The 24,982-nt window shown below is 45.4% G+C and overlaps 1 protein-coding gene across 4 annotated transcripts in view; it reads left to right on the forward strand.

Annotated features, from left to right (window-relative positions):
* ADPRH (ADP-ribosylarginine hydrolase) overlaps positions 1 to 24,982 on the forward strand; it is a 74,509-nt gene that overhangs the window by 27,361 nt on the left and 22,166 nt on the right. For all 4 annotated transcript variants that reach the window (XM_073551563.1, XM_073551564.1, XM_073551565.1 and 1 more), the window contains exon 2: positions 15,327 to 15,681. In XM_073551563.1, coding sequence (XP_073407664.1) covers positions 15,327 to 15,681 — 355 coding nt within the window. The remainder of the gene's footprint in view (positions 1 to 15,326; positions 15,682 to 24,982) is intronic.

A 24,982-nucleotide genomic window follows, 5' to 3' on the forward strand; every position in this document is an offset into this window, starting at 1 on the left:
CCATCACCCTGGCCCAAAGGCGTGGGATAATGTCACAAGGAGTGCAAAGTTTCGGAAGATGCTGAGGGAGTACCTAGCTGACCGTACCATCACCCTCACCAAGAATGATGCCTACAGTTGTGGCCAAAAGTATTGACGCCCCTGCAATTCTGTCAGATAATACTCAGTTTCTTCCTGAAAATGATTGCAAACACAAATTCTTTGGTATTATTATCTTCATTTAATTTGTCGTAAATGAAAAAAACACAAAAGAGAATGAAGCAAAACATTGATCATTTCACACAAAACTCCAAAAATGGGCCAGACAAAAGTATTGGCACCCTCAGCCTAATACTTGGTTGCACAACCTTTAGCCAAAATAACTGCGACCAACCGCTTCCGGTAACCATCAATGAGTTTCTTACAATGCTCTGCTGGGTCTCTGGCTCTACCTGCCCCACTTCACTTCTCATGGGTTTTGTATTGTGCTGATTTGCATGTGTGGTTATCATTTGGGGTGGCTATACAGATTTTCTCTGTCCACTTAGACCCTCTCTAGCCACTAATGGTCTGGCTGATCTGGTCCTTGATGTTCCCTATGCCTGATTTTGGGCTGGGGTACCTCTACGCATATACGAGGTCTATTTAGTGTGCATTTCTATCTTTTTTCTATACCTCATAGTGATCAGCATCATCTTGGGTTTACATTATCCCTTGTACTGTTTTTTGTAATTATTGGGTTGGAATTGCATTATTTTTTCATTGTATTTGTATATTATTGGTGTTTCTGACTCTTATGCTCTATATTACCTATGTGTGGGCTTACTAATTCTCCGATTGAGAATCCTGTTTACATGGACCTGGGGATATAGGCATCATTCTCGGTGAGGGTGATAGTTGGTAGCAGGTGGGTTGCTCTATTATGAGCATTGTATTATCTGTGTATGTGTCACATTTGTGACCATTTTTAATGCTTTTAAGAATTTTTGCTTTGTTTAATAAAATTTGTATTACATATGCTATGTCCTATTTAGGGTGATCCCCTGATTATGGCCTATTTCTTTCTTTTTTGTCAAACATATGTACTATTTAGGTCTATGTTGGATCCCCTTAATTATCCTTTCGGTGGTGCCCCCATTTCTTTGTTTCTCATTGCTGACCATACCAACGTCCTCCGTGATTCCTTTGTGCCTTTTAATTATTGGGTATCCAAGATGGACACGTGGCTTGAACTGGCTCTCTACGCCTTGGAGGTCCTGGCCTGCCCTGCCGCTAGCGTTTTGTCAAAGCAGCTTAGTGCCGCTGGTGGAATTATAACTGATAAGCGCATCTGCCTGTCAACTGAAAATGCTGACAGGCTGACTCTTATAAAAATGAACAAGGGCTGGGTTGGCTAGACTTCTCTACACCACCGAATGATAACGGCGAAACATAACCTCCAATACAGTGTATTTTTTGGGATGTGTATTCCCATGCACCTCTCCACACCCACACTTGGGTATACGCTTTCTGATTTTCGCTATCTGTCATCCTCCTCATCATCCACCAGATCACCACCACTAGACCACGAGGGTGACATTGTTCTGTGCTGCTACAGCCACTCTAGTTTTTTTGAAAGGGTGTTTATGATGCCCGTCAAAAAATTAAAAAAAATATGTACCCCACAGGGGGAAAGGTTTGTCAGCCCATACACTTAGTGTATGGGCATTCCAAGTAAAGGAGACCCGCTCCTTTTATACTGACAAAATTTTTATATGAGGTCTTCCTCCACATCTTTCAAGGGGCATTTGAGTGCCTCCTAATTTTTGGCAGGCCTTGCATTCAATGCATAGGCAAACACTATGGGAGACCTACTTTCTAAAAATGGGAACATTGTTTTCAGGAGGCCCACCTCTACGTCTGTTCAAAGGGTTATTGTGGTGCATGTAACTTTGGTGCAGGACAGGCCTTGCATTCAATGCATAGGCTAACAGTGCAGCAGAACCAAATTAAAAATAATGGGAACTTTGGTTTCATGTGGCCATCTAAGACGTCTGTTCCAAGGGTTATTGGGGTTAGTGTAACTTTGGGGCAAGGCAGCCCTTGCATTCAATGCATAAGCAAATACTATGGGAGACCCACTTCTTATAATGGGAACATATCTTTTCAGGAGGCCCTCCTGTACATCTCGTGAAAGGGGTATTATGGTGTGTCCTAATTTTTGGCAGCCCACCCACTCAATGCATAGGCAATAACAGTATAGGAGACCCACTGTTTAATAATGGCCTTTTAAGACTAGTAATGCCGACTGATGCCCTTATAAAAAATAGGTTTTGTGACTTTAAGTCACTCCTTCATAAATGAATCAAGATGTCTGATGTTTTGTCACACAACACATGGCCAGCTAAGGTTGTTAAATGCTACAATGACATTTCCCAGTAAATGCATTTGTATTGGTTGAAAGCAATGCTAAAGTTGAAAACAGCATCAAAAACGCTATGCGTGAACATAGCCAAAGTTGTGGAGGAGCATTTTTGGGGGCTTATTTCTTTTGCCTTACTTTCCAGGGTAATAATTTGTATGTATGTCCCTTAACCTATTTCAATTTCCCTGTAAAATCCATTTTGGTTTTGTTTTTGTATGTTTTACTGTGCGCCTGTAAAAGTGGCATCACACTCTGACAACATTGGTCACAGCAGTGACCTAGGAGTCATAAATGCTTCCAAGGGCCTTCCTCATGATGTTCCCATGTCGTTTGTGCTCTGTTCCCATACATTTCCGACGTTTTGATACCCTAGAAAGACCTCTCGGGGGGAAGTTGCAGCAAAAACGCTCGGGTTTCCATAGACTTACATTGGGCTCGTTGTTCTGTCCGACTATTCCAATTTACACGACCCAAGCAACGAGCACCCGAGCATTTTAATGCTCGCTCATCACCCTTATTAAGTCTGATATCAGAAAGGGGTTAAGGCCATATACTGTAGCTTACTTTATATTAAGTCACATATAATGCAAATCAAAGGCAAACTAGTATTATCCTGGAAGGTAAAACTGTTATGCAAGACATACTGTATATTTCCTATTTTATCCTTTTCCTTATCAAGAATTCAGCCATTAATACGTACCTGTGGCAGAATGCACTACTGCCCTGTTTTATATGCATGCTCCATTGGAGGGTAAATTGTGGTGCCCCTGAGGGTCCGGTTGCAACAGAGGTACTACACCTCATCCAGAAGTGTGGTATTCCACTCAGGTAAGGCGGGAGATCCACCTGGGACTTCAACATTTGCACACAACACACGCTAGTTCAGTCAGGGCATCTGGGTGTACCCTTTAGGAGGATGGCCTCATCCCAGGCTGGCTAGGAAAGGGTGTTGGGAAGCGGGCAGAGTAGTTAGGTGAGTGAGGAAATTTAGAGAAGGGGGGGAGCTAAGGAGATGTGGCTACACTTTGTCACCCATCAGAGAGTGAGTGGGAGGAGTTAGTGGAGAGCTAGAGAGAAGTTTCCAGAAAGTGTCAGATGGTGACGGTACAGCGAAGGAGTAAGAGGAGTCAAAGCCAGAGTGAAAGGGAGTTTAGAGAAAACAGGAGGAGTCCTGAGGGGCACGGGTAGTGCAGCAGCCACCCTTGTGGTCCGCTCCAGTTTGGAAGGTCTAGGTCGCAGTGAGGGTACCGGCCCCTGAGCCCAGTGGAGAAGAAGACAGACTCAGCTGGAAAGCCGGAGGCTGAGGTGACTGCAAGTACCACAGCCACATTAATTCCCTGAAAAGGTGGCCAGGTAGAGGATTCCAGGGCCTGACCCACGTCGCCCGGCAAGGTCCAAGGCTGCTGACTTAGGGACACTGTTGTGAAGGTGCTAGGCGAGAGGAAAGGAAAGACTAGCACAGGGAGACGACCAGAAAGAGAGGAAAACACAAAAGGAAGTCCTGGAACAGTGTTTCCCAAATTAACTGAGAGTTGGCTGGACCCCTTACCCGGAGGACACAATGCTAAGCGCCGTAAGCAGGACACCTGAGCGCACAGGTCAAGTGTGAGTAAAAGCCGTGAAACTGCACCTCACTGTCATTTGTCTCATTCGCGTCCCACTTGCTTAACATCGCAAATATCACCAACTCACAAGCAACATCCTAGCTGGCCTGGGACACAGCTCTGCCCATGGAGAGCCATACCATCTCTGCTGCCATACCACCGTTCCAGAGGATCTGCATCGCAGCGTCGGCTACCCTAGCCGAATACTACAGGTGGCGTCACTATTCCCCTTTCCCTATAATTATCCTACCATCTTCCCCCTCATTGAACTTCCGTCCTCTATTTAATTACTGGACGCCCAGGGCCACTGACCGGGTCACTACTACCACCGTGACACTTCCTGATATGATTGAGTCACCGAGGAGGAAAAAAACAAAACACAAGCTCAGCCCAGAAAATCAGAGAGGTTGGAAACTAGCGGATTGCAGACCCCTGATCCTATCACACAACTAGCAATAGCCGTGGAGTGTTCCTACGGTGATCCTAGACACCGCGTCGCAGCCGAAGATCTACACAAGCCTAAAGAGAAAAACTGACTGCCCCAGAGCAGACCCCAAAGCAATAGGCAGCCCCCAACATATAATGACGGTGAAGCAAGATGAAAACACTAACACAGATAGAAAGATAGGTTGAGCAAACGATGGGGCCCAAGCTAACTAAAAAGGACAGGACAGAAAAGCTGCTGTCTGCAATCCGAGAAAACCCTGCCTAAAAATACTACCAACACAACTGATAAGCAAAAAGGACCCTGAAGTCACTAGACTTCAAACCCTATATCAGCACTCAGAATATTCTGGAAGCAGAGCAAAAGAGAACACTGATCAAGGAAAAAGAATCCAGCACACCCCCGGCCGGGGATGGCTGAACTCAAAAAACAAGGTAAACAAAACCAAAACTAATAAGTTCAATAGCAGAGCAAAAACTTATCTTTGGGAAGCAGGAATCAGACTGGTCTCCAAGAATCCAGCAGAGAAATCACCAGCGACTCAGAAGGGCGTCGGCTGCCTTATATCCAGTCTGTAGTTCCCGTTACCCAGTCACGATCCACCTGATCAGGTGTTAGGTTTCTTTCATCCAAATCATCCTCACTACCTTCCTTCACCAGAAGAGGGAGATCCTCGGACACAAAAGATGAATGAACAGATGAGCTCACAACAACTTCCCCTTTAAAAGAGCCTGACCGGCCCGGTACCGAGTAACCTAAGGCCCTGCGGGGCACTCCAGTAAATCACCGGAGCTGGTGGCAATGTGCTTTTCTTGCTTTGTATTGCTCTTATTACTCAACTACTAGTAGATTATGGTATTTTATCCAGTCCGGATGCAAGACATCCACTTAGATAAGGTATCTCCTCTCCTTCTCTCTCCTACACTCAGTTGTTCGCAGCTCGGAATAGACAAGCAGCACTAAAGGGTTGTGAGGATCACGTACCCATTGACAAATGCCAACCATGGGTGTGCTGTGCCCTGAGACAGTGGTGGGAGCTATGACTGTAGAGTCCTCACAGATGCCCTGCATGTGTGTCATGGAGGAGGGGACAGTCTTATTTTAGCAATTATGTGAGGCGTACATAAGCTGACTGTAACCACAAGCACTTAGAGGACACAAGGACTTCCAATGAAACTGTGCAGCGCTACAATGAAGACGAGAGTGTTTTCCACAGCCGCAGTAATTGTGAGCTCTTCTGTCTAATGTGTGCCTGAGCATGACTAACTAAATGACAGGGACTTCCATGTTTGTGTGACTGTAAGGTGGGTTTCCAGCAATGGACATTTATCACCTTATCTACAGGATAGGTGATAAACATCTGATCCCTGGAGAATCCCAGTATTACAAGAGGGGTACCAAGCCTCCCATTGCTCCTCACTGCACAACCACAGGCAGGAGACTTTTTTTATTTGAGCAGCAGTCAAACAAGTTCTTTGCCCCTATGTCCATGGGTCTGACCGAGACAAAAGTCCAGGGCTAAAGTCTTTCCGTCAGAGCCATTGACTTTTAGTGGATCCACACAGCTTGTGCTCAACCTGTGCTTCATTCAGGATCCTCAATGCGGATGGGAGGCCTAGCCATGTTGTCCTCAAGCGAGCAGACATTTTCTAAACTTATTCATTGGATAAGGTGAATTATAGGGCATCTTTAAAGTGAGCCTGTCAGCATGATTATGCTCAATAAACTACAGACATTGTCATGTTGGTGCTGTTATACTGATTAAAATGATACCTTGGGTGATGAAATTCGTGTTGTGGTTGTTGCTTAATCTTCATTTGTAGTTTTCAGTTAATGAGCCTCTCGTGCTCTGGGACGGCCTGTGGGCGGGGCTTTGTGTTGCTCTCCTTACATATTCATCTGGCTTATGACAGGTCATTTTTCCTTCAGTGACCTGCCTCCTATTTTACATCCTGCATACAATATTGTGTGGGGAAAAAAAAAACTTTCATCACGCAGGCGGCACCTGTAGCATGATACAATGGATAATATGCATATATTCATGCATGATTTAGTCATATAGTATTGTGGGGAGAAAAAAATATATATATTTTAATAAAAATGGCACCAGTGCCATTTTGCAGGAGGGGAAAAAAAAGTTTGCCCCACAAAGATGGTGGCACCTGCACAGTAGCATCTCTCAGAACACGATAGGTGCTACTGTGCAGGCGCCGCCGGTGCCATTTTGCTAGTGACAAAAAAAAAATTGGCTCCATCAAAATGGCTCGGCAACAGATGCTACTGCACAGGCACCGCATTTTGATGGAACCAAATTTTTTTTTCCTCTAGCAAAAGGTTATGGCACCTGTGCAGTAGCATCTTTCAGATATGTGATAGTTGCTACTACGTGGCCGCCGACGCCATTTTGATGACAATTTTTTTTTTTTCTTTCCCACCATGCTATATGACTAAATCATGCATGAATATATGCATATTAGCCATTGTATTGTATAGTGCTGGCGTGAGGAATTTTTTTTTTTCACCCACACACTATTCTATGCAGCATGTAAAATAGGGGGCAGGTCAGTGAGGGATCAGTGACCTGTCAGAGCCATAAAGATGAATATCTAATCAGAGCACCACATGAAACCCCCCCCCCCTTCCCCCCTCAGGCCGCCCCAGAGCATGAACATATCATTAGCTGAAAGCTGAAAATAAGGACTAAACAATGAACACAAGACTGATTTCATCAACCCAGTGTGGTGTAGTGACCACAGTGGCCACTAGGGGGCGCTGTGTGGGTGTCCCAGGACGAACGGATAGCCTTGTCCAGAGTGGTAACAGGAGCAGGGTGCTAAAAGAACGTTATGTATCTCAAGGTGGGTGGCCTTGGGATGGAGGCTTGCTTATGTGCTGATCAGCAGAGCTGATCTTTCGTTCCAATGTGTCAGGGAGAAGTATCCTGGTAGATGGTGAGTCGGTGCAGGACCAGTTACCTACAAACCCACCCAGGGGGTGTGTTTAAGAACGCTATTGTAAAGTGTGTATGAGTGGTTGAAAGACCTGTGATGAGGTCATAGCCATGTGACCCGGTGGGCGTGGCTACGGACCATATAAGGTGGCCAGGGTAGGTCACATGGAGTGAATGCTGGGTGGTTGGTCCATTTTGGAAGGTCCCATCTGAGAGAGATGGGGCTATCTTCCTGACAGCAAGTGAACACTGTGTTTAATGGCTGCACGTGCCGGATAGTTCCCTGGAGGGAATGGACGCCTGCAGCGTGGTGAAGCAGCCATGAGGTAAATCCAGAGAGGAGATATAACTGTGAGGCTAAGAGAACCTGTGTGCTGGACATGGCACAACCTGTGTGACCACAGGGATAACAGAGTGAAGCTTTGTCATGGACGCTATGCTGTTAATATGAACTTTATGTTGCTGGTCATGGTTTATGATGCCTAAATAAACCACATGGACTGTGATTGTTTTATGGAAAACCCGTGCCGGATGTGGTTATTTGGCTGCCAAGCGAGTATCCCCTACCCAAATGACAGCACTACCTTACACCAGGCATCATTTTAATCAATATAACGGAGCAGACCTGACACTGTGTGTAGGTTACTGAGCACAATCCTGCTGACCGGTTCCCTTTAAGACTGGATTCACATATTGCATATTTAGTATAGATTTTAGCCTAGTCTCATCCACATGTTGTGGGCTTTATTTGGCACAGAAGACATGTGCAATTTCGCTTTTCTCTGCAGAAATGCACCGTTTTGATTTGTATTTGATCCATTAATTTCAATGGAGATCCAATGGCATTACACTGTATATTAATAACCACTAACCATAAAGATAACCAATCCTTACACAAACACTTGTTGACTTAATGGAAAGCACTTTGGCTTTTTTTTTTGTAACAAATTGTTTATTACTTAGATTACCAAACAAAACTTCATGTGATAGAGTAACTACAACCAACACCGCAGCATAGCCAAAGCTCAAGCCTGTTTACCTTTAATATTACCTGCTGTCTATTCAGTTCCCTGAACGACGAACCCACCCGGCTATCTTGCCTAATTCATTAGGCAAACATGACCCCATCCCAGCAAGGGCCCTTTTTCCATTGCTTGCAAATCCAATTTAAATAGGCAATGATGTATCTGTGGTGCACACACAGTCATTTCGAAAAAGACTTGGCAAACCTCCTTCCAAATCAACATGCCTAAACGAAAAACCTCCAATCATTGGCATAAATTTACTTATTGACCTATTTTCATTTTTCTGGATTTTCTCACAGAATTTTAAGCCTTAAAAAATCTTAGTGACTTAACCCAAATACTTTAGACTGGGGTCACACTGCGTTATGGCAGTCCATTAAACGGACTGCGTTACACCGCGGTATAATGCGGTGTAACGCAGTCTAACGCTGCCATAGACCCCCATTATGTGGTGCATCGCGCGGGCTGTGTTAACGCTATGTGAACCTGACCTTACCTTTTCTGAACGCATTTTGAGCTTTCATTTGATGCTGTATATTGGCAAGTTTTCTTGGTAGCATTAAGTTAAGCCAAAAACCCATGTCTTTATCCCCCCATCTAAGGGTAAACAGACCATTTCTGCCTAAAATTCTCTTCATAAAAATACCAGCTCACACTACCAATATTTTTAGAAGCTTTTAACACCATCTCAATGTGTTGAAACAGACCAGAACATGTACTGGGAAATTTCTCACCCATAACATGGGACGTACTAAAAGGAATGAAGGAAAAGAATGAACATAATAACTTATAGGTCCAAAGACATGGAGAGGCTTTATAGATTTCTTATACATCTTGGATATTAAACGAACATGAATTATATGTAGACAATTAGTAAATCAACACATATCCCGTATAAACAGGTGTAAATTATATTCCCTGTGCTTTATAGGTGGGGAATAAACATGAATTACAGTATATGTAGATAAGAGGAATAAACACATATCCAATATAAACAGGTGTATATTACATTCCCTGTTCTTTATAGGTGGGGAAGGAACATGAATTATTCAGTTTTCATGTTAAGGAGCTGAAACTCCTAAACCCTTCATCCAATTTTAATGTGGATACCCTCAAATGAAAGCTGAAAGTCTGAACTTCAACTGCATCTGAATTGTTTTGTTTAAAATTCATTGTGGTAATGTCTAGAACCAAAATTAGAAAAATGTTGTCTCTGTCCAAATATATATGGACCTATCTATGTAGATAATAGTGGAATGAACACATACCCCATATAAACAGGTATATATTATATTTCCTGAGCTTTATAGGTGGGGAATGAACATGAAATGTATGTAGACAATAGAGGAATGAACACCTATCCCATATAATCTACATATATTTCATGTTCATCCCCACCTATAAAGCACAGGGAATAGAATATACACCTGTTTATATGGGATATGTGTTCATTCTCCTATTATCTACATATAATTCATGTTCATTTCATGTCCAAGATACACAAGAAATATATAATGCCTCTCCATGTCTTTGGATCAATAAGTTACTATGTTCATTCTTTTTCTTTATTCCTTTTCTTCATTCTTTTTAGTACGTCCCCCATAACACTAGTGTAAATAAAAAAGGCTTGTAGCCATTTGATAAAAGGTATAGGTCTATCCTCGTAATTCTCCAGCCTTGCCAAAAAATCCTTAGAGACTGGTAGCAAAGGCAGGATGTGTATATAAACTCACTACACCAGATATTTATCTTTAATTGCAGTGGGAAAGTAATATCCCAACAGTGAGACTGAACAAACTACTTCTTTATAGCAATCTTCACCCACTCCTGACACTACTGGGATTACTATGGATTCCTGCCCCTAGACCTTTATCTGGGGGTCTCCATACCTCTGCTATATTTGGAGCTCTAGAGCACTGGCTAGCTGACATTGAGAGCTCAGCGGGGGGCTGCAGTAAAACTTTTATGATAAAACATGAGACAATTGGTCTAAGGTGTATTGTACATTAGTAGGGCTGTTATGAATGGGTCACCGAGGAGGATAGCAGGCCCAGGCTAAGCCACAGAAAACAGAGAGGTTGGTAACTAAGCGGATTGCAAACTCCTGATCCTATCCACACAACTAGCAGTAGCCGTGGAGCGTACCTATCCTAGACGCCTCGGCACAGCTGGAGAGCTAACTAAGCCTAAATCAAGAAAGGGGAAATATAAACTGTCCTGGAGCTGACCCCAAAGGAATAGATAGCCCCCAATCTTGTCGGTGAGACAAGATGAAAACACAAACGCAGGCAGTAAAATAGACTGAGCAAATGATGGGGCCCACACTGACTAGACAGGACAGGAAAGACACTGTCTGCAGTCACGCAAAAAACCCTGCAAAAAGTCCAACATGTCTGATGCACAAAAACACTGAAGTTGCACGACTTCGCCCCCACTATATCAACACTCTGGTATATTCTGAAAGCAAAGCAAAAAGAGACCACTATAACAGGGGACAAAACAAACTGGCACAAGTTAACATATGAGCGGTGATTCAGCACAGCCCCAGCCGGAGCTGGCTGACCCGCATAAAGCAGAGAGAGACAAAACCAGATCAAATGCAAACAGAATAGCAAATGAACCACTTGGCTGAACCATGCAGTGAAAGAGCAGGAGACATCAGACCTCAGAAGGCACAAGAAGAAAATTACCAGCAGGGATAGAGGGAGTCAGCTGTCTTAAATCCCAATCAGAAACCCCAGATCTCTAATCGTCTTCCTCATTATCAGGTGGCAAGCCTCTGTCAATCAGTTCAGCTCCACTACCTCCAGTAACCACCAGAGGAAGCCCAGAAAGAGAACTCGCAACCCCTCTGTCAATCTGACCAGCTCCACTACCTTCAGTAATCGCCAGAGGGAAGCCAGAGAGAGAATTCACAACAGAGGGCTATACACACGAGCCTGAATCACGCCTGAAGAACTCTCTGTGGGCTCTTCAGCTTATGGACTGGCAGTCCCAGGACCAGCAATGGCTCCCTCCAGCCGGTGGTCAATTGAAGCCAGCCAGGTCCTGCTATGTGGAGAAGTGTCAGCTGGACCCCTGCATCCCTGCCGCATTCCAGTGGTTGTCTGCTCTCACAAGTGATAGGGAATACAGGACTCTTTTCCTTTTTACTCGTGCAGCCAGCATGCATGCCCGCGCCACCGAAGGATGACAGAGCGACTTCCTGCTCGTTCGTCCTGTTCCCAGGTCAGTCTGTAATCATCTCTCGGCCCAGGAACATCGTCAGGCTGTCCTTAGAGGTAGTGATGGAGACACGCCATGGCATCTTCCTCTCCCATTCTTCTGCGGAGTTCATCCAGCAAGACATCCATTTCTTTCTTTACAGGTACAGCAACCCTTCATGTAGCAGCGCAGAGGACTGACACAATACCTCAGCGCCGCTATCTTATACCCCTAGTCACCATCACCTTGCCCTATCAGCAGGCGTTGCAGGGGAAAGAAACACAATCTTCCCCCATTATGGAAATCTGACTGGCTATATGCTCCAACCAATCATTAACTTTCTCTCCTCAGAGAAAGGCGGGATACCCAACCTTGGCAGGAAACCCATTCCTGCCACTTTATCCCTTCAGGTGAGGAACACTATTGCATGTTAATACCATGTGATTCTCCTCCTAAAGATCTGGGTTTGCCAATCTGCTGGCTTGCCATTGTTTTGGGGGGGGGTTTGGTGTGTTTCTGCAAATAAAGAGGGAAAGTAAGCCTCGATGTTTAGATGCAGAATCGTTGTGGGTCTCCATTTAGAAATCCACACCAAATGCATAATGGCTGAAACTAGCCTAAAGGCAATGGATATACTTTTTATTAAAATCACAGATGTCTTACTGCTGCTGGGAAACTCTTAGGGTATGTGCACACGCTGCGGTTCCGCAGCGGTTTTGGCCGCTGCGGACCCGCAGCAGTTTTAGCTGCGGTGTACAGTACCATTCAAATGAATGGTAAACAAAAACCGCTGTGTAGACAGTGCGGAAAAATCCGCGCGGATTTCCTGCGGTTTTGAAACCGCAGAAAGAATTGACATGTGAATTCTTTCTGCGGAATCCGCAGCGGGTTCCTATCTCCACCATTGTGGAGATGGTGAATCCGCAGGACCAAACCGCAGGCAAAACCGCAGATAATCCGCAGGTCTTTTGACCTGCGGTTTATCTGCGTTTTTTGCAAAATCCATGCGGATTAATCCACAGCGGATTCCGCAGTGTCTGCACACACCCTTAGATCATGTGTTCTCCATATATTACAGATGATCAATGTTTAATCATCTATCAGCACCACCATAACAATAAAGTGACCCAGTTTGCTGTCCAAGTAATGACCTGACAACGTTGAATCTCCAGAGAGAGATACTCTTTATAGCTGTTCTCCATCGTGCCTAATGGAGGTCCCATACCCACCATATTACAACTGAACTATACAGATGTGTCCACCTTCAAACTTGGCCAGACGTTTGCATTTATTTCCTTGTCTGTTTAAAGGAGTTGTCTGGGACTTTTATATTGACGGATTATATTTAGGATAGATAATCATTACCTGATTGGTTTGGGTGCCACACTCAACACCCCTGCCTATCAACTGTACCAGTGGTCAGAATGTCAGCCCCCCCCGTAATAAAGAAGAAAATATAAAGGGGGGGTCCCATGGCCACACAGGCCGTAGATGGAGTATTAAAATTATTTATTTTAAGTCAGATTTTCTCCCCATAAAGTTGTAATTTTGTTGTGGTAATCGGATTTTATGCAAGGTTTCTGAGAGGAATTCTTGGCGCCGTTTTTACGGGCCCTGATTGGTGGATTCAGATTTCAGGTGTATTTTCATTGGTTGATTTTGCTTTGACAGCTGTGGTGATAATATATAAACCCCTGTTAGGCAGTTTTTTCCTCACACAGCATTTCTCTGAAGAAAAAGAAGATTCCCCTCCCTCCCCTACTGTTCGAATCGAATGTCGTGAGGCTTATTTGTGGGAAAATCGCCCGATAAGGGGCAGATTGTTTCTTCTGTGTAATTATTTTTGGTATTTAATATGGATTTATTTATGAATGGATTGGTTAATATTTATTTATTTAACCCAAAATAAACTCACAGCCATTTTTCATCCACTATTGTTGTGTCTGTGTTATTCATTTTAGTTATTTAATTAAATCGGTCTTGTATGGCCGTGTGCTCAGCTGCGGAGCTGCATGGCCCAGCACTGTCAACTATATAGTGGCCAAGGTGGGTGCTGCACATCTATACGAATCAATATGGATGTGAAGGACTCGGCTGTGGCCTCTATGCAGTTAATGGAGCATCAGACAAGCAAGAGTCCAGGGTGAAAGACATAGCAGGGTGTGGTGATGTATTGGTAATCACTGTCAGCATCATTTAGGGATGGGCTCCCTCGTTTAAGGCCTCTATGTTTAACCATCAGTTAGTTGCTTATCAACATATAAGCAACATCCATGAAAGAAGACTCTTTATTTAGGAACTTAAGGTACATCTTAGCTAAACGATAATATAATATAAACTTTTATCAACAAAATTTAAACCTCAACTTATGTATTATGAAAAAACAAGTAATTATTTATCACAAGAATCACATAACATCTTATGGTTCTCACTGCACATATGGTTTTGGTTTTTCGATCACTAAATATCGAACTCAAATGACATCGACCTTTGACAGGATTTGGGCTACTTCCAGAACAAGAAGGGTGAGAAAAAAGTACTACAGTATTACTCTTCACTATCCCCTTCACACATCGGCTTAAAAAAGTACGCGTGAGATGTTCAGTTTTTACAATACATGTGGTTTTCTGTTGGCCGTACGTGTTTACCATCCGTGTGACACGTGCCGTAATAAAATTAATTCAAGAAATTACTCATTTTTGTGTGTTTAAAGATGTGAAAAGATAATAAAATTAAGCTATACATGACGAATATTTATCTATCTTTTTTTAACACATAAAAATCATTAATTTCTTGGATGCATTTTATTCTGGTATGTGCCACACGGACGGCACACAAATGTGATCCGTATGCTGTACGTGTGTACATGGACCCATTGACTTGTATTGGCCCTTGTCCACCGTGCAGCTGCTAAAAAGCAGACAAGTCCATGTGAAAGCACAGACGTGAAGATCACCATTTGGTTTTAGTTCCACATGGAAAAATTGTCTCAGGTATGTATGAAAATGAATGTCAAACGTACCGGAGACACCAACATATGAAGGAGGCCTTAGTCGCACAGGGTCCGTTGGACTCCAAGCCCCTCGTTGTGGCACGTGTAGTAGACACCATGTCTCATGATGCACTGAGGAGGGAAGGGTGCCTGAGCTAGGACGCTACCGAAATGAACTGTTAACTACCTTCCATACTTGCGTTAACTCTGTAATGCTGTAGTGGGAGAAGTGTGGTTCCCTTGCTAATCACCCACAGGGTATCAACATTGACAACCTGTTAACTACTGCAATAAACCTGTTGAGATTAGTTTGGAGCTGTTCACCCTTTAAGCCCTCGTCACATGGCTGATCAGTGTACATAGGGAGGCATACAGACGTAAGGGTCTTCACAGTTTTGGAAATTGCTGCAAGGGAAGCATATTTCTCATAGAGCAAGTCACAATTGTAGTTATTTTTTTTGTACCTATCCTAGTTGGCTATTGCTCTGTTCAGGCAGGACCTCATGCTTCATAAATATATAATGCAAGAAATCAAGAGACTAACAAACTGGCTGAACAGATTTAGAAAGGAAATGGATGACATAAGATGGTATTTCAGGGACTTGTATCTTAACGTTTCTTTAGTAAGTTTTTGAGGGAAATGTTCACATGTAAACTTTTTCCAAAAATCTTGAAGAGAACCTGAGCACATTCAAATCATTAACTGTAATGTTCTGTTCCCAGCTCTTGTTTACAGGTCTCTGTAAACCTTTCTCTGGAATTGGCATGTGTTCTGCATTAGTGGAGAATTATGTGGCGGCCATGGTCCTCAGCGCTGCTGGAGATGCCCTCGGTTACAATAATGGCAACTGGGAATTCTGTAGGAGGGGGATGGAGATCCATGCTAAACTGGCCAAACTAGGAGGCATCGAGAATATAGATGTCAACGATTGGATTGTAAGTGATGACACAGTCATGCATATTGCCACAGCAGAAGCTTTGGTGAAGGCCGGGAAAAACATCGAACCTTCCAATTTATATCCATTACTGGCCAAAGAATATAAGGAATGCATGGAGGACATGGACGGCAGAGCACCAGGTAATATTCATTATGGCTCAGATGCATACATTATAAAGAGGTAACTTTGCAAATAATCCTACTCAACCCCTTAGGGTATGTGCACACGTTGCAGATTTGGTTGCGGATTTTGCTGAATCCGCAGGTAAAATGACCTGTGTTTTACCTACGGATTTAGTGCAGATTTCCTTGCGGATTTCGCCTGCGTTTTTACACCTGCGGAGTCCTATAATGGAAGAGGTGTAAAAATGCTGCGGATTCTGCACAAAGAATTGAAATACTGCGGAAAATGAACCGCAGCAAATCTGCGTGGAATTTTCCGCAGCATGTACACAGCGGATTTGATTTTCCATAGGTTTACATGGTACTGTACACCGCATGGAAAACTACTGCAGATGCGCAGGGCTAAATCCGCTGCGGATCCGCAGCCAAATCCGCAACGTGTGCACATACCCTTGCATGCTTGGAGGTAGCTGTAGGTTCATGTTAGCGGAGCCTTAAAACAAATGGACATATGGTTATGTCTTTTGGATGACATGGGCACAGGAGCGGTGTGTGCTCTGTCTATATGGAATGACTACTGTAATGTGTAGCTAACATCCCCCTACGAGGGCTGAAACCAGAGTCCCCACAGAATCTGTCCATTTAAGCACCTGGATAACACAGGCTTCCTCTGTCACTCTACTATCCCCAGTGACATAACTGAGGGGTGTCAGTAGATAACCAACGGCCTCTGTCGCAGCCTCATAAATTGTCAGTTTGTTACAGTCGGGCGGTAACACATTGGTTTATAGAGTATTTCCCCTTCAAAAAAAGAAAAAGTGAATGTTTTATGTAACTCGAAGTAAAAAAAAAATGTAAAACAACTGACCCACCCATCAGAAAACAAACCAACAAACTAAAGAAGGATGGATGTCAGCCAGGGAGTAGTGGGAGTATTACAGCACGCTCCTGTGTAGTGAGCGCTGACTGCTCACATACCCCAGAAATGGTCTAATGACTGGAAGCGAGAGGCTGCAGGGAGAATAGAACTTCCTTTTACTCATGCAGGCAAGCATCCAGTTAGAGTGCCACATGTTTAAAACTGTGTTTCCCTGCAGGTTAGCACTATAGTTGCAGTTAAATATCGTTTCTCTATTGCTTCATTGGGGGACACTGGAAACCATGGGTGTATGCTGCTGCCACTAGGAGGTTGACACAATGCAAAAAGTTAGCTCCTCTCCAGCAGTATATACCCACCAACTGGCAGGAAGCTCACCAGTTTTAGCTTAGTGTCAGTAGGAGTTGGACACAGGCTGCTCTCAGACCCAATTCTACCTTTTAAGTTTCTGTTGTTTTTTTTTATTAATCTCTCTCTTTCAGATACAGCTTGTGATCTAGGCGATGGAGTGTAATTGGTCACTCCGCTCTCCCCCCTAGAGACCGGAAGCACAGTGTGGGAATGCGTCACTACTGTACCCTCTCATGTCTGGCAGGCAGGACCCCCATGCCTCCTAACACTTCAAGCGTGTTTGGGGCATCCGCAATACCGACGATGCGGACGGGTCCTTGCCACTTGCGCCTCCTGCCCTCCAGAACCGATCGTTCAGGGGTAGGAGGACCGAAGATGCAGACCGGTCCTCGCCACTACACCTTACCCCGCTCACCCTCCAGAGCCAGATGTGCAGGGTGGGAAGACTCTATCGGTTCCTTATAGCCGCCCGACATACTGCCCCGGGACCAGGTACCCTCCAGCCACCTGTCTCTCCGGGACGTCTGATGACAGTCTTCATTATCGTGCTGCGAACATGGATTCCGGGGCCTTTAGGACAGGTATCTCTGCGTGACTTGATCCCCAGAAGCGCGGGAACTCATTGCGCCCTTTTTTCCTTAAACTAGGTTCACATTAGCATGTGTGTGCACAGCGTTTCATCTGCATGTGCAAACGCATGTCAAAACGCATACAAACACACGTTTATGGAGCGTTTTTTATCCGCATCAGCTTATGCATGACAGCAAAAAAAGCTGCGTTTGCATTCTTTCAGCGCAAGTGTTCCGAGAATTTCCATGACACAATCCACACCCATTTCCCCGACATGATTATGTGAAAAACGCATGCATTTGGAAAGCATTCATACGCATGACCTTGCGTACGCATACATTCCCATAGACAGTAATGCGTTTATTTGTTCCACTAATCCGCATGCGCATGAATGTGCATATTTGACGGATATTTGCTGTTTCCAAAAATCCAACATGATGCGTTCGCCGGACCCCGCCGCACACCGAAAAACAACGCATGCGTATGCTGACGCATGCGAACTGATGAAAATGCATGCCCCTGCGTACACCATGTTAAAGATGGGGAAACATGACGCATAAGGATTGCTGCGGACGAAACGCTGCACAAAGAGACGCAAATGTGAAACTAGCCTAAATGCTGACTCCTCAGCACCATATTTTTTTCCCTGAGTATCATAAGCAGACATCCACCTGCTGTACTGCAGTGTTTGGGCCAGACACTCTGTCTACGCTCTGCCGATATGTTTCAATTTCAATGTAAGTGCGCTCTCCGGTAAGTCAGTCACACCATCTGTCATGTACCATATGACCACTTTCAGCAGTGGTCCAAATGCTCTGGCTGCTATCCAGTGAGTCACACTCCGTATCTACCACGTAACCCAACCTTGATCACAGATACGACCCAAGGGCCTTGTCCTCCATCCTGTGAATACGATTTGCCAAGAATTATCCAACAGGTCAGGATCTCCATCGACAGTTAACCACATTGCTGTCCGCAATGCAGTTCAGCTGCGCTACTCACTAGGTGGTAGCTGGACCCAATAGCGTTTCTAGTGCTCTGTCCACTATTCAGTGAGTCAGGTCCTTCTTTTACAATGATCCTTATGGCTGTTAATTTTGCAGCCCAAGGGGTCTAGCGAGATCTCAGTTCTTTATCTGTTTCCGTACGTACTTCTTCTGTCTTACAGAGATTGGATAGCACTTTGTCCTTATCAAACCGCAGCCAAGAGCACGAGAGCCTCTTCAGACTTGAATCCGATGTCCGAACATCACATAAACGAGTCTTCTCCAGCAAAGATTGTATCCTTTCTCAGTATTTAGAGTTGTAATCTTGTGTTTTTCCAGGACGTCCCTCCTGACAGCACCACCAGGAGGTTGTCCTTCTTATCCTTGATAAGGACAGGAACACAGAAGAGGTTAAATAGCCTCTCCCCACCAACCCCTTCAGTGTTTCTCCTGTCCCTATCAGGGACAGACTCAGAAGAGCACAGCGGTGCGTGTACCTGTGAGGCCAGCGTGTCGGTCGGAGCCCAGTGGCAGGAGCTGCCGGGAGCGGTGCCACGCTGGGGGTTCCGGGCAGTGCTGAGACCGCTGGAGGTCCCTCAGCGCTGGGGGTAGAGCTGGTTGCGCCCCGTCACGCGCATCCCCTTGGAGGGCTCTGCGCTGCAGCTGCTGCTGGTCCTGGCTGCAGGACGCCGGTGCCTCGGGTCCCGGATTCCGGCGCGCCGCGTCATTGAGGGGGCGTGCCGGTGACGACTTCCGGGGGCGGAGCCAAGAAAAAGCATGGCGGCGCCCAGCGTGACGCGGCCCGGGCAGCAGGGTATCCCACAGGGCCGGCGTCACGGAGATCCTGGAGCCCTATACAGGGAGAGGCGTCGGTAAAGGGCAGGGAGACCCTCGCACATGCAGCAGGCATCATCAGCAGCAGCTGGGCTCGGAAGGAGGACGAATCCAGATGTCTTGAAGCCGGGTAAGGTGACTACTTAAAGACACTCTGACGGACAGCACACTCACTCAGTAGAGATGGAAGGTGGTAGCCGCCCAGACGTCCATTCCCTAGTGCCAGACCCGGACCATGTGAGTAGAAGGGTACCAGGGTCCCTTACGGGTCTCCATACACAGATATACAGGAGCCGCTTCCCTATATATTTTTCAGGCCAAGGAGGCACCTAAGCAGTCCACCTCGACCACCAGGAAAAAACCTAGCAAGTGCCCCCTATGCTCGGCCAAGCTCCCGTCTGGCCATACAAAGAACTTATGTCATGACTGTATATCAGGACTCCTAAGACAAGAACAGTCCTCTCTTTTGGACAATGAGATCCGTAATACGAGAGGAGGTGCAGTCCACGGTCGCAGAGCTGGTACCGACACCATCCATGTGCCCGAAGAGGCCCAGATGGGAGCTAGAACAGAGTTCGGAGGAAGGAGAGGTGTCAGACTACTCTGATCCTGACTCCGGCGAAGGTTCCTCAGCAGCTCGCCCGGAAGAAAGGAAGAGATACCTTTTTTCTGCGGAAGATACGGACACACTCCTACAAGCAGTCCGGGATACAATGAAAGTAGAAGATTCTACGGAACCTCGGACAACCCAAGATGAGATGTTCGGAGGGCTGAGAGCCCGTAGAAATACTGTTTTCCCGGTCAATAAACATCTAACAGCGATAATATTAGAAGAGTGGGAAGAATCGGGGAAGAAACTAATAGTCCCAAAAGACTCTAGGTACCGTCTTCCTTTTGATCCAGAAGAAACAAAAGTGTGGGAGACAGTTCCGAAGATCAACGTACCTGTAACCAGAGTGTCAAAGAAAACAGCTATTCCCTTTGAGGATTCATCTGGCTTAAAAGATCCGATGGACAAGAGATCAGAGGACCTCCTCAAGAAAGCCTGGGAAGCATCAGCAGCCATTATGAAGGCTAACATAGCAGCCACCTCGGTAGCCCGATCAATGAGCTTATGGGTGGGGGAATTAGAGGATCAGATTAGAGAGAGAACCCCCAGAGAGGAGATCCTAAAATCACTACCTCTCCTGAGAATGGCTACTGACTTCATGGCGGACGCTTCGGCGGAATCAGTCCGGTTTCCCGCAAGAAGTAACGCCTTATCTAATTCAGCAAGGCGGGCGTTGTGGCTGAGATCCTGGACAGGAGACGCTCAGTCAAAGAACAAACTGTGTTCTATACCCTTCTTTGGGCTCCACGTTTTCGCGCTCATATTAGATGAGCTGCTCGAGAAAGCTTCCGACAAAAAGGGCTTTCCGGAGGAAAGGCCTAAACGAACGCCCTTTTTTCGGAGGACCCGCTCCCATCCCAGACAGGACTATAGGGGAAAAGGGAAGTCCGGTAGGTGGAGCTACCCGAAAGGAGGCAGAGGGAGAAGTTCTCTTCAAGAGCAGAAGGCAAGACCTACCAGGGAATGACGCCAGGAAGATAGGAGGGAGACTCCGTTACTTCCAAAACATCTGGAAGGATATTACCCAAAACCAGTGGGTTCGGAATACGGTGTCAGATGGTTACAGAATAGAGTTCACCGAGCGACCGCCCAGAAGATACTGTATAACCTAGACCCAGTCTCAAGTGACCCACGAAAGACTGTTAAAGGACATACGGGACCTGATAGAGATAGGGGCCATAACTCGAGTTCCCCATACTCAGAGATTTCAGGGTCACTACTCAACTTTATTCTCCATAAAGAAACCAGGAGGAGAATACCGGACCATAATAAATCTAAAGCCGTTAAATCAGTGGGTGACCTACAAAAGATTCAAGATGAAATCTCTGAAAGCAGTTATACCATTAATAAAAAAGGACTCGGTCATGTGCACCCTAGATTTAAAAAGTGCCTACTATCATGTGCCCATCCACATATCTCACCAGAAATTCCTCAGGTTCGTCATGAAAGATCACGGGAAAATACAACATTACCAGTTCCGTTGCTTGCCATTCGAACTCGCCTCAGCGCTCTGGATCTTTACAACGCTCATAGCCGAAATCATGGCCCATCTAAGGGTAAGAAATACTCTTATCATACCATACTTGGACGACCTGCTGCTAGTGGCAGACTCTCCACAACAGATGGAGCAAGACCTTACATCCACCATATCGGTCCTACAGAGCCTAGGTGGGTAATAAATTGGAAGAAGTCCAGCCTAAGACCAGAAAGAGAAAAGATGTTTCTTGGAGTCATACTGAACTCAGGGAAAGAATGTTCCTTCCTTCCTCTGCACAAACAACAGGCAACCGCACAAGAGGTCCAGTGGGTCCAGAGACGCAATTATATCTCCATAAGGAAAGTCATTGGCGACCTGGCACGGCAGGGAAACATCGCTAGACAAGAACATGACACTTTCCGAGGAAGGAAAGCAGTCCCTTTCCTGGTGGACAAACACACAAAATCTCGGAAAAGGGAGACCCTGGAGACTGTTGCCATGTACAAACATCACTACCGACGCCAGTCTCAGAGGCTGGGGGGCTCACATGGAAGGTCGATACCTCCAGGGGACATGGGGCCCATCAGTATGCAACCGGTCCTCGAATTACAGAGCTCAGGGCAGTCTGGGAGACGCTATAGACATGTCAAGAAGAACTGAAGGGTCATAATGTCAGGATCTTCTCGGACAACTCGACTACAGTTGCCTTCCTTCAACATCAGGGAGGCCCCAGATACCATCACCTTCAGGACCTAGCACACGAGATTTTTGGTTGGGCAGAACAGACAATAGCCAAAGTTACAGCAGTCCATCTGAAGGGATCCAGAAATCAGGTTGCCGACTTCATGAGCAGAGAGAAGATCCAGTCGTCAGAATGGTCACTAAGCGAGGAGGTCTTCACACAGCTATGCCAACATTGGGGAACACCAGAGGTCGACTTATTCGCCACAAGGAAAATTCAAAAACAAAGAGATTCTTTTCTCTCAACCTGGCAGACAACCCAATAGGAGTAGACGCGTTAACCCAAGAATGGAACATGGAGCTCGCTTATGCCTTCCCGCCACTCCCTCTTATACCAAGGGTCCTAAGAAAGATCCAGGAAAGCAGTGCATCAGTAATATTGATCGTTCCTTACTGGCCCAGGAGAAGCTGGTTCTCCTTACTAAAATGGATGGCACAGGAAGACCCGATACTATTACCAGCAAGACGCGACCTGTTAACCCAGGGTCCCTTAGTTGTAGCATCTCGGGTTTCTGATGAACTATCGGCCTGGATTCTGAGGCGGAGATCCTAAAATCAAAAGGACTCTCTAACTTAGTTATAGCTACTATGCAGAATAGTAGAAAACCAGTAACCTCGGCTATATAGCGAAAAATCTGGAAGAAATTCTGTTCTCAATGTGAGGGGCCAGTATCAGTCATCCGCGGTCCAGATATCCCGCAGATCCTAGACTTTCTCCAGGCAGGCTTTAATAAAGGGCTAAGGTCTAGTACGCTCAAAGTACAGGTGGCAGCATTAAGCTCATACTTCAACTTCCCCCTAGCCAAGCATCCATGGGTAGTGAGGTTCATAAAAGCCACTCAGTGGATGAGACCCACAAATCTGTAGCTCAATACCACCTTAGGATCTTAGCATGGTCCTAAATGAGCTGGGAAAAGACCCTATGAACTGCTAGAACAGGCCCCCTTAAAATCAATGACATTTAAAGCCCTATTTCTAGTGGCAATAACTACGGCTAGACACAAAGGGGAGATTCAGGCCCTGTCTATATAGCATCCATATTTGAAGATCCAGGAAGACTGCATCATCTTAAAATTAAATCCAGCCTTTCTTCCCAAAGTGGTTACAGACTTCCACCGGAGCCAGGAAATTGTACTACCATCCTTCTGCCAGAATTACAACAACGAGAAGGAACGCTCTCTCCACCTCTTGGACGTTAAAAGAGCCGTCCTCCAATACTTAGAGGTTACAAAAGGCTGGAGAGTAGACTCTAACCTCTTCATCCAGATGGCAGGCAAAAACAAGGGGAAAAAGGCATCAAAAGCTACCCTGGCTAGATGGTTGAAGTCAACTATCAGTGCAGCATATGTGTCGTCGGGAGAGACTCCACAAGAAAACATTAGAGCCCATTCTCTAAGAGCAGTTTCTGCCTCATGGGCAGAGAGCGCTGGAGCATCTATGGACCAGATATGCAGGGCCGCAACCTGGTCTAAATTTAATACCTTTTGCAGACATAAGTTGAATGTTATGGCAAATCCTCAGACAGTGTTTGAGAGGAAAGTCCTCCAAGCTGTAATCCCGCCCTAGTTGTAGTAATCTGGTAATTCTCCTGGTGGTGCTGTCAGGAGGGACGTCCTGGAAAGTAGGAATTAGTCCTACCGGTAATGGTATTTCCAGGCGTCCATCATGACAGCACCCCTTATATACCCTCCCTTGGATTTCCTATCTGATATGTGAGGTAACATGTATGGTAGGAAGTTCAATAAAATTGCGTTGCATCAATCCTGGTGTGGTACTTAGAAAATCACTGAAGGGGTTGGTGGGGAGGGGATATTTAACCTCTTCTGTTCCTGTCCCTATCAAGGATACGGAGGACAACCTCCTGGTGGTGCTGTCATGATGGACGCCTTAGAAATTCCATTACCGGTAGGACTAATTCCTACTTTTCCTCTCTGTGATTAAATTACAATTTTCAGGACCAGCGCTGTCTCACCCGGACAGTCCATTTCAACTTGGGGAGTCCCTGGCTATGTCGGACCCTGCGAGTCACAGGGTCGGCACTCTGCCATTTTTGTTTCCTGTGCCAGGCATTTGCTGTAGCTCCTCCTTTGAATGGTAAGACCTTGCTGATTATACTGCCTTTTTTGGAATTTTCTTACATCAAGGTACACGGTTACACATGTAAGGAGTCTTACCCACTTCTTTACCAACATGGTCTGAGTCGATCAAAAGCTACCAAGATACCTCAAGTTATCATTACTAATTTCCTTAAACCAGACTAGTTGTCCTCAAAGTGATTTAGAGTCCACATCAGCATCGTTCTTTTTCGCCATTCAAGTGTTTTTTCTGGCTCTCTGCTCCACACTGTTGTTCCTTTGCACCTGGATTCTGAGTTCAGACCTTGCCGCGGACTCCTCTCCAAGGAGGTTGGAGCTCTTTTCTCATGATGGCACTCTGGTCACCTCTCTTCATCTTGGCTTGGTTATCAACATCCCAAAATAGTCTCTGGTCCCGATCCAACATATTGATTTTTCTGGGAATGCTGTTTGACACAGCACGATCAAGAGCTTTTTTCTACCCAAGGAAAAACTCTTGATCCTGTCACGTGGAATTCTCACCATCAGAGGCACATTTGCACATTTGCTCCACTTCTGCATGAGCGTTCTAGGTAGGATGGTTGCGTCAATGGAAGAAGTTCCATTTGACTACTTTTATACGCATCCTTTTCAATTTTCTTTTTCTACCACTAAAATGAGACTGGTCGATTCACTCCCTGTATCGCCTAATCATGCCTCTCTCTGGATAAATAAGTCTCTAGACTGGTGGACTTAATCTCCTATAGTCAATTGCGGTAGATCTTTCCCACACCATGTCGGAAGATCGCTACTACAGAA

The sequence above is a fragment of the Dendrobates tinctorius genome, unplaced genomic scaffold, assembly GCF_039654945.1.
Source record: "Dendrobates tinctorius isolate UK_male_01 unplaced genomic scaffold, ASM3965494v1 ptg000177l, whole genome shotgun sequence".
Lineage (NCBI taxonomy): Eukaryota > Metazoa > Chordata > Amphibia > Anura > Dendrobatidae > Dendrobates > Dendrobates tinctorius.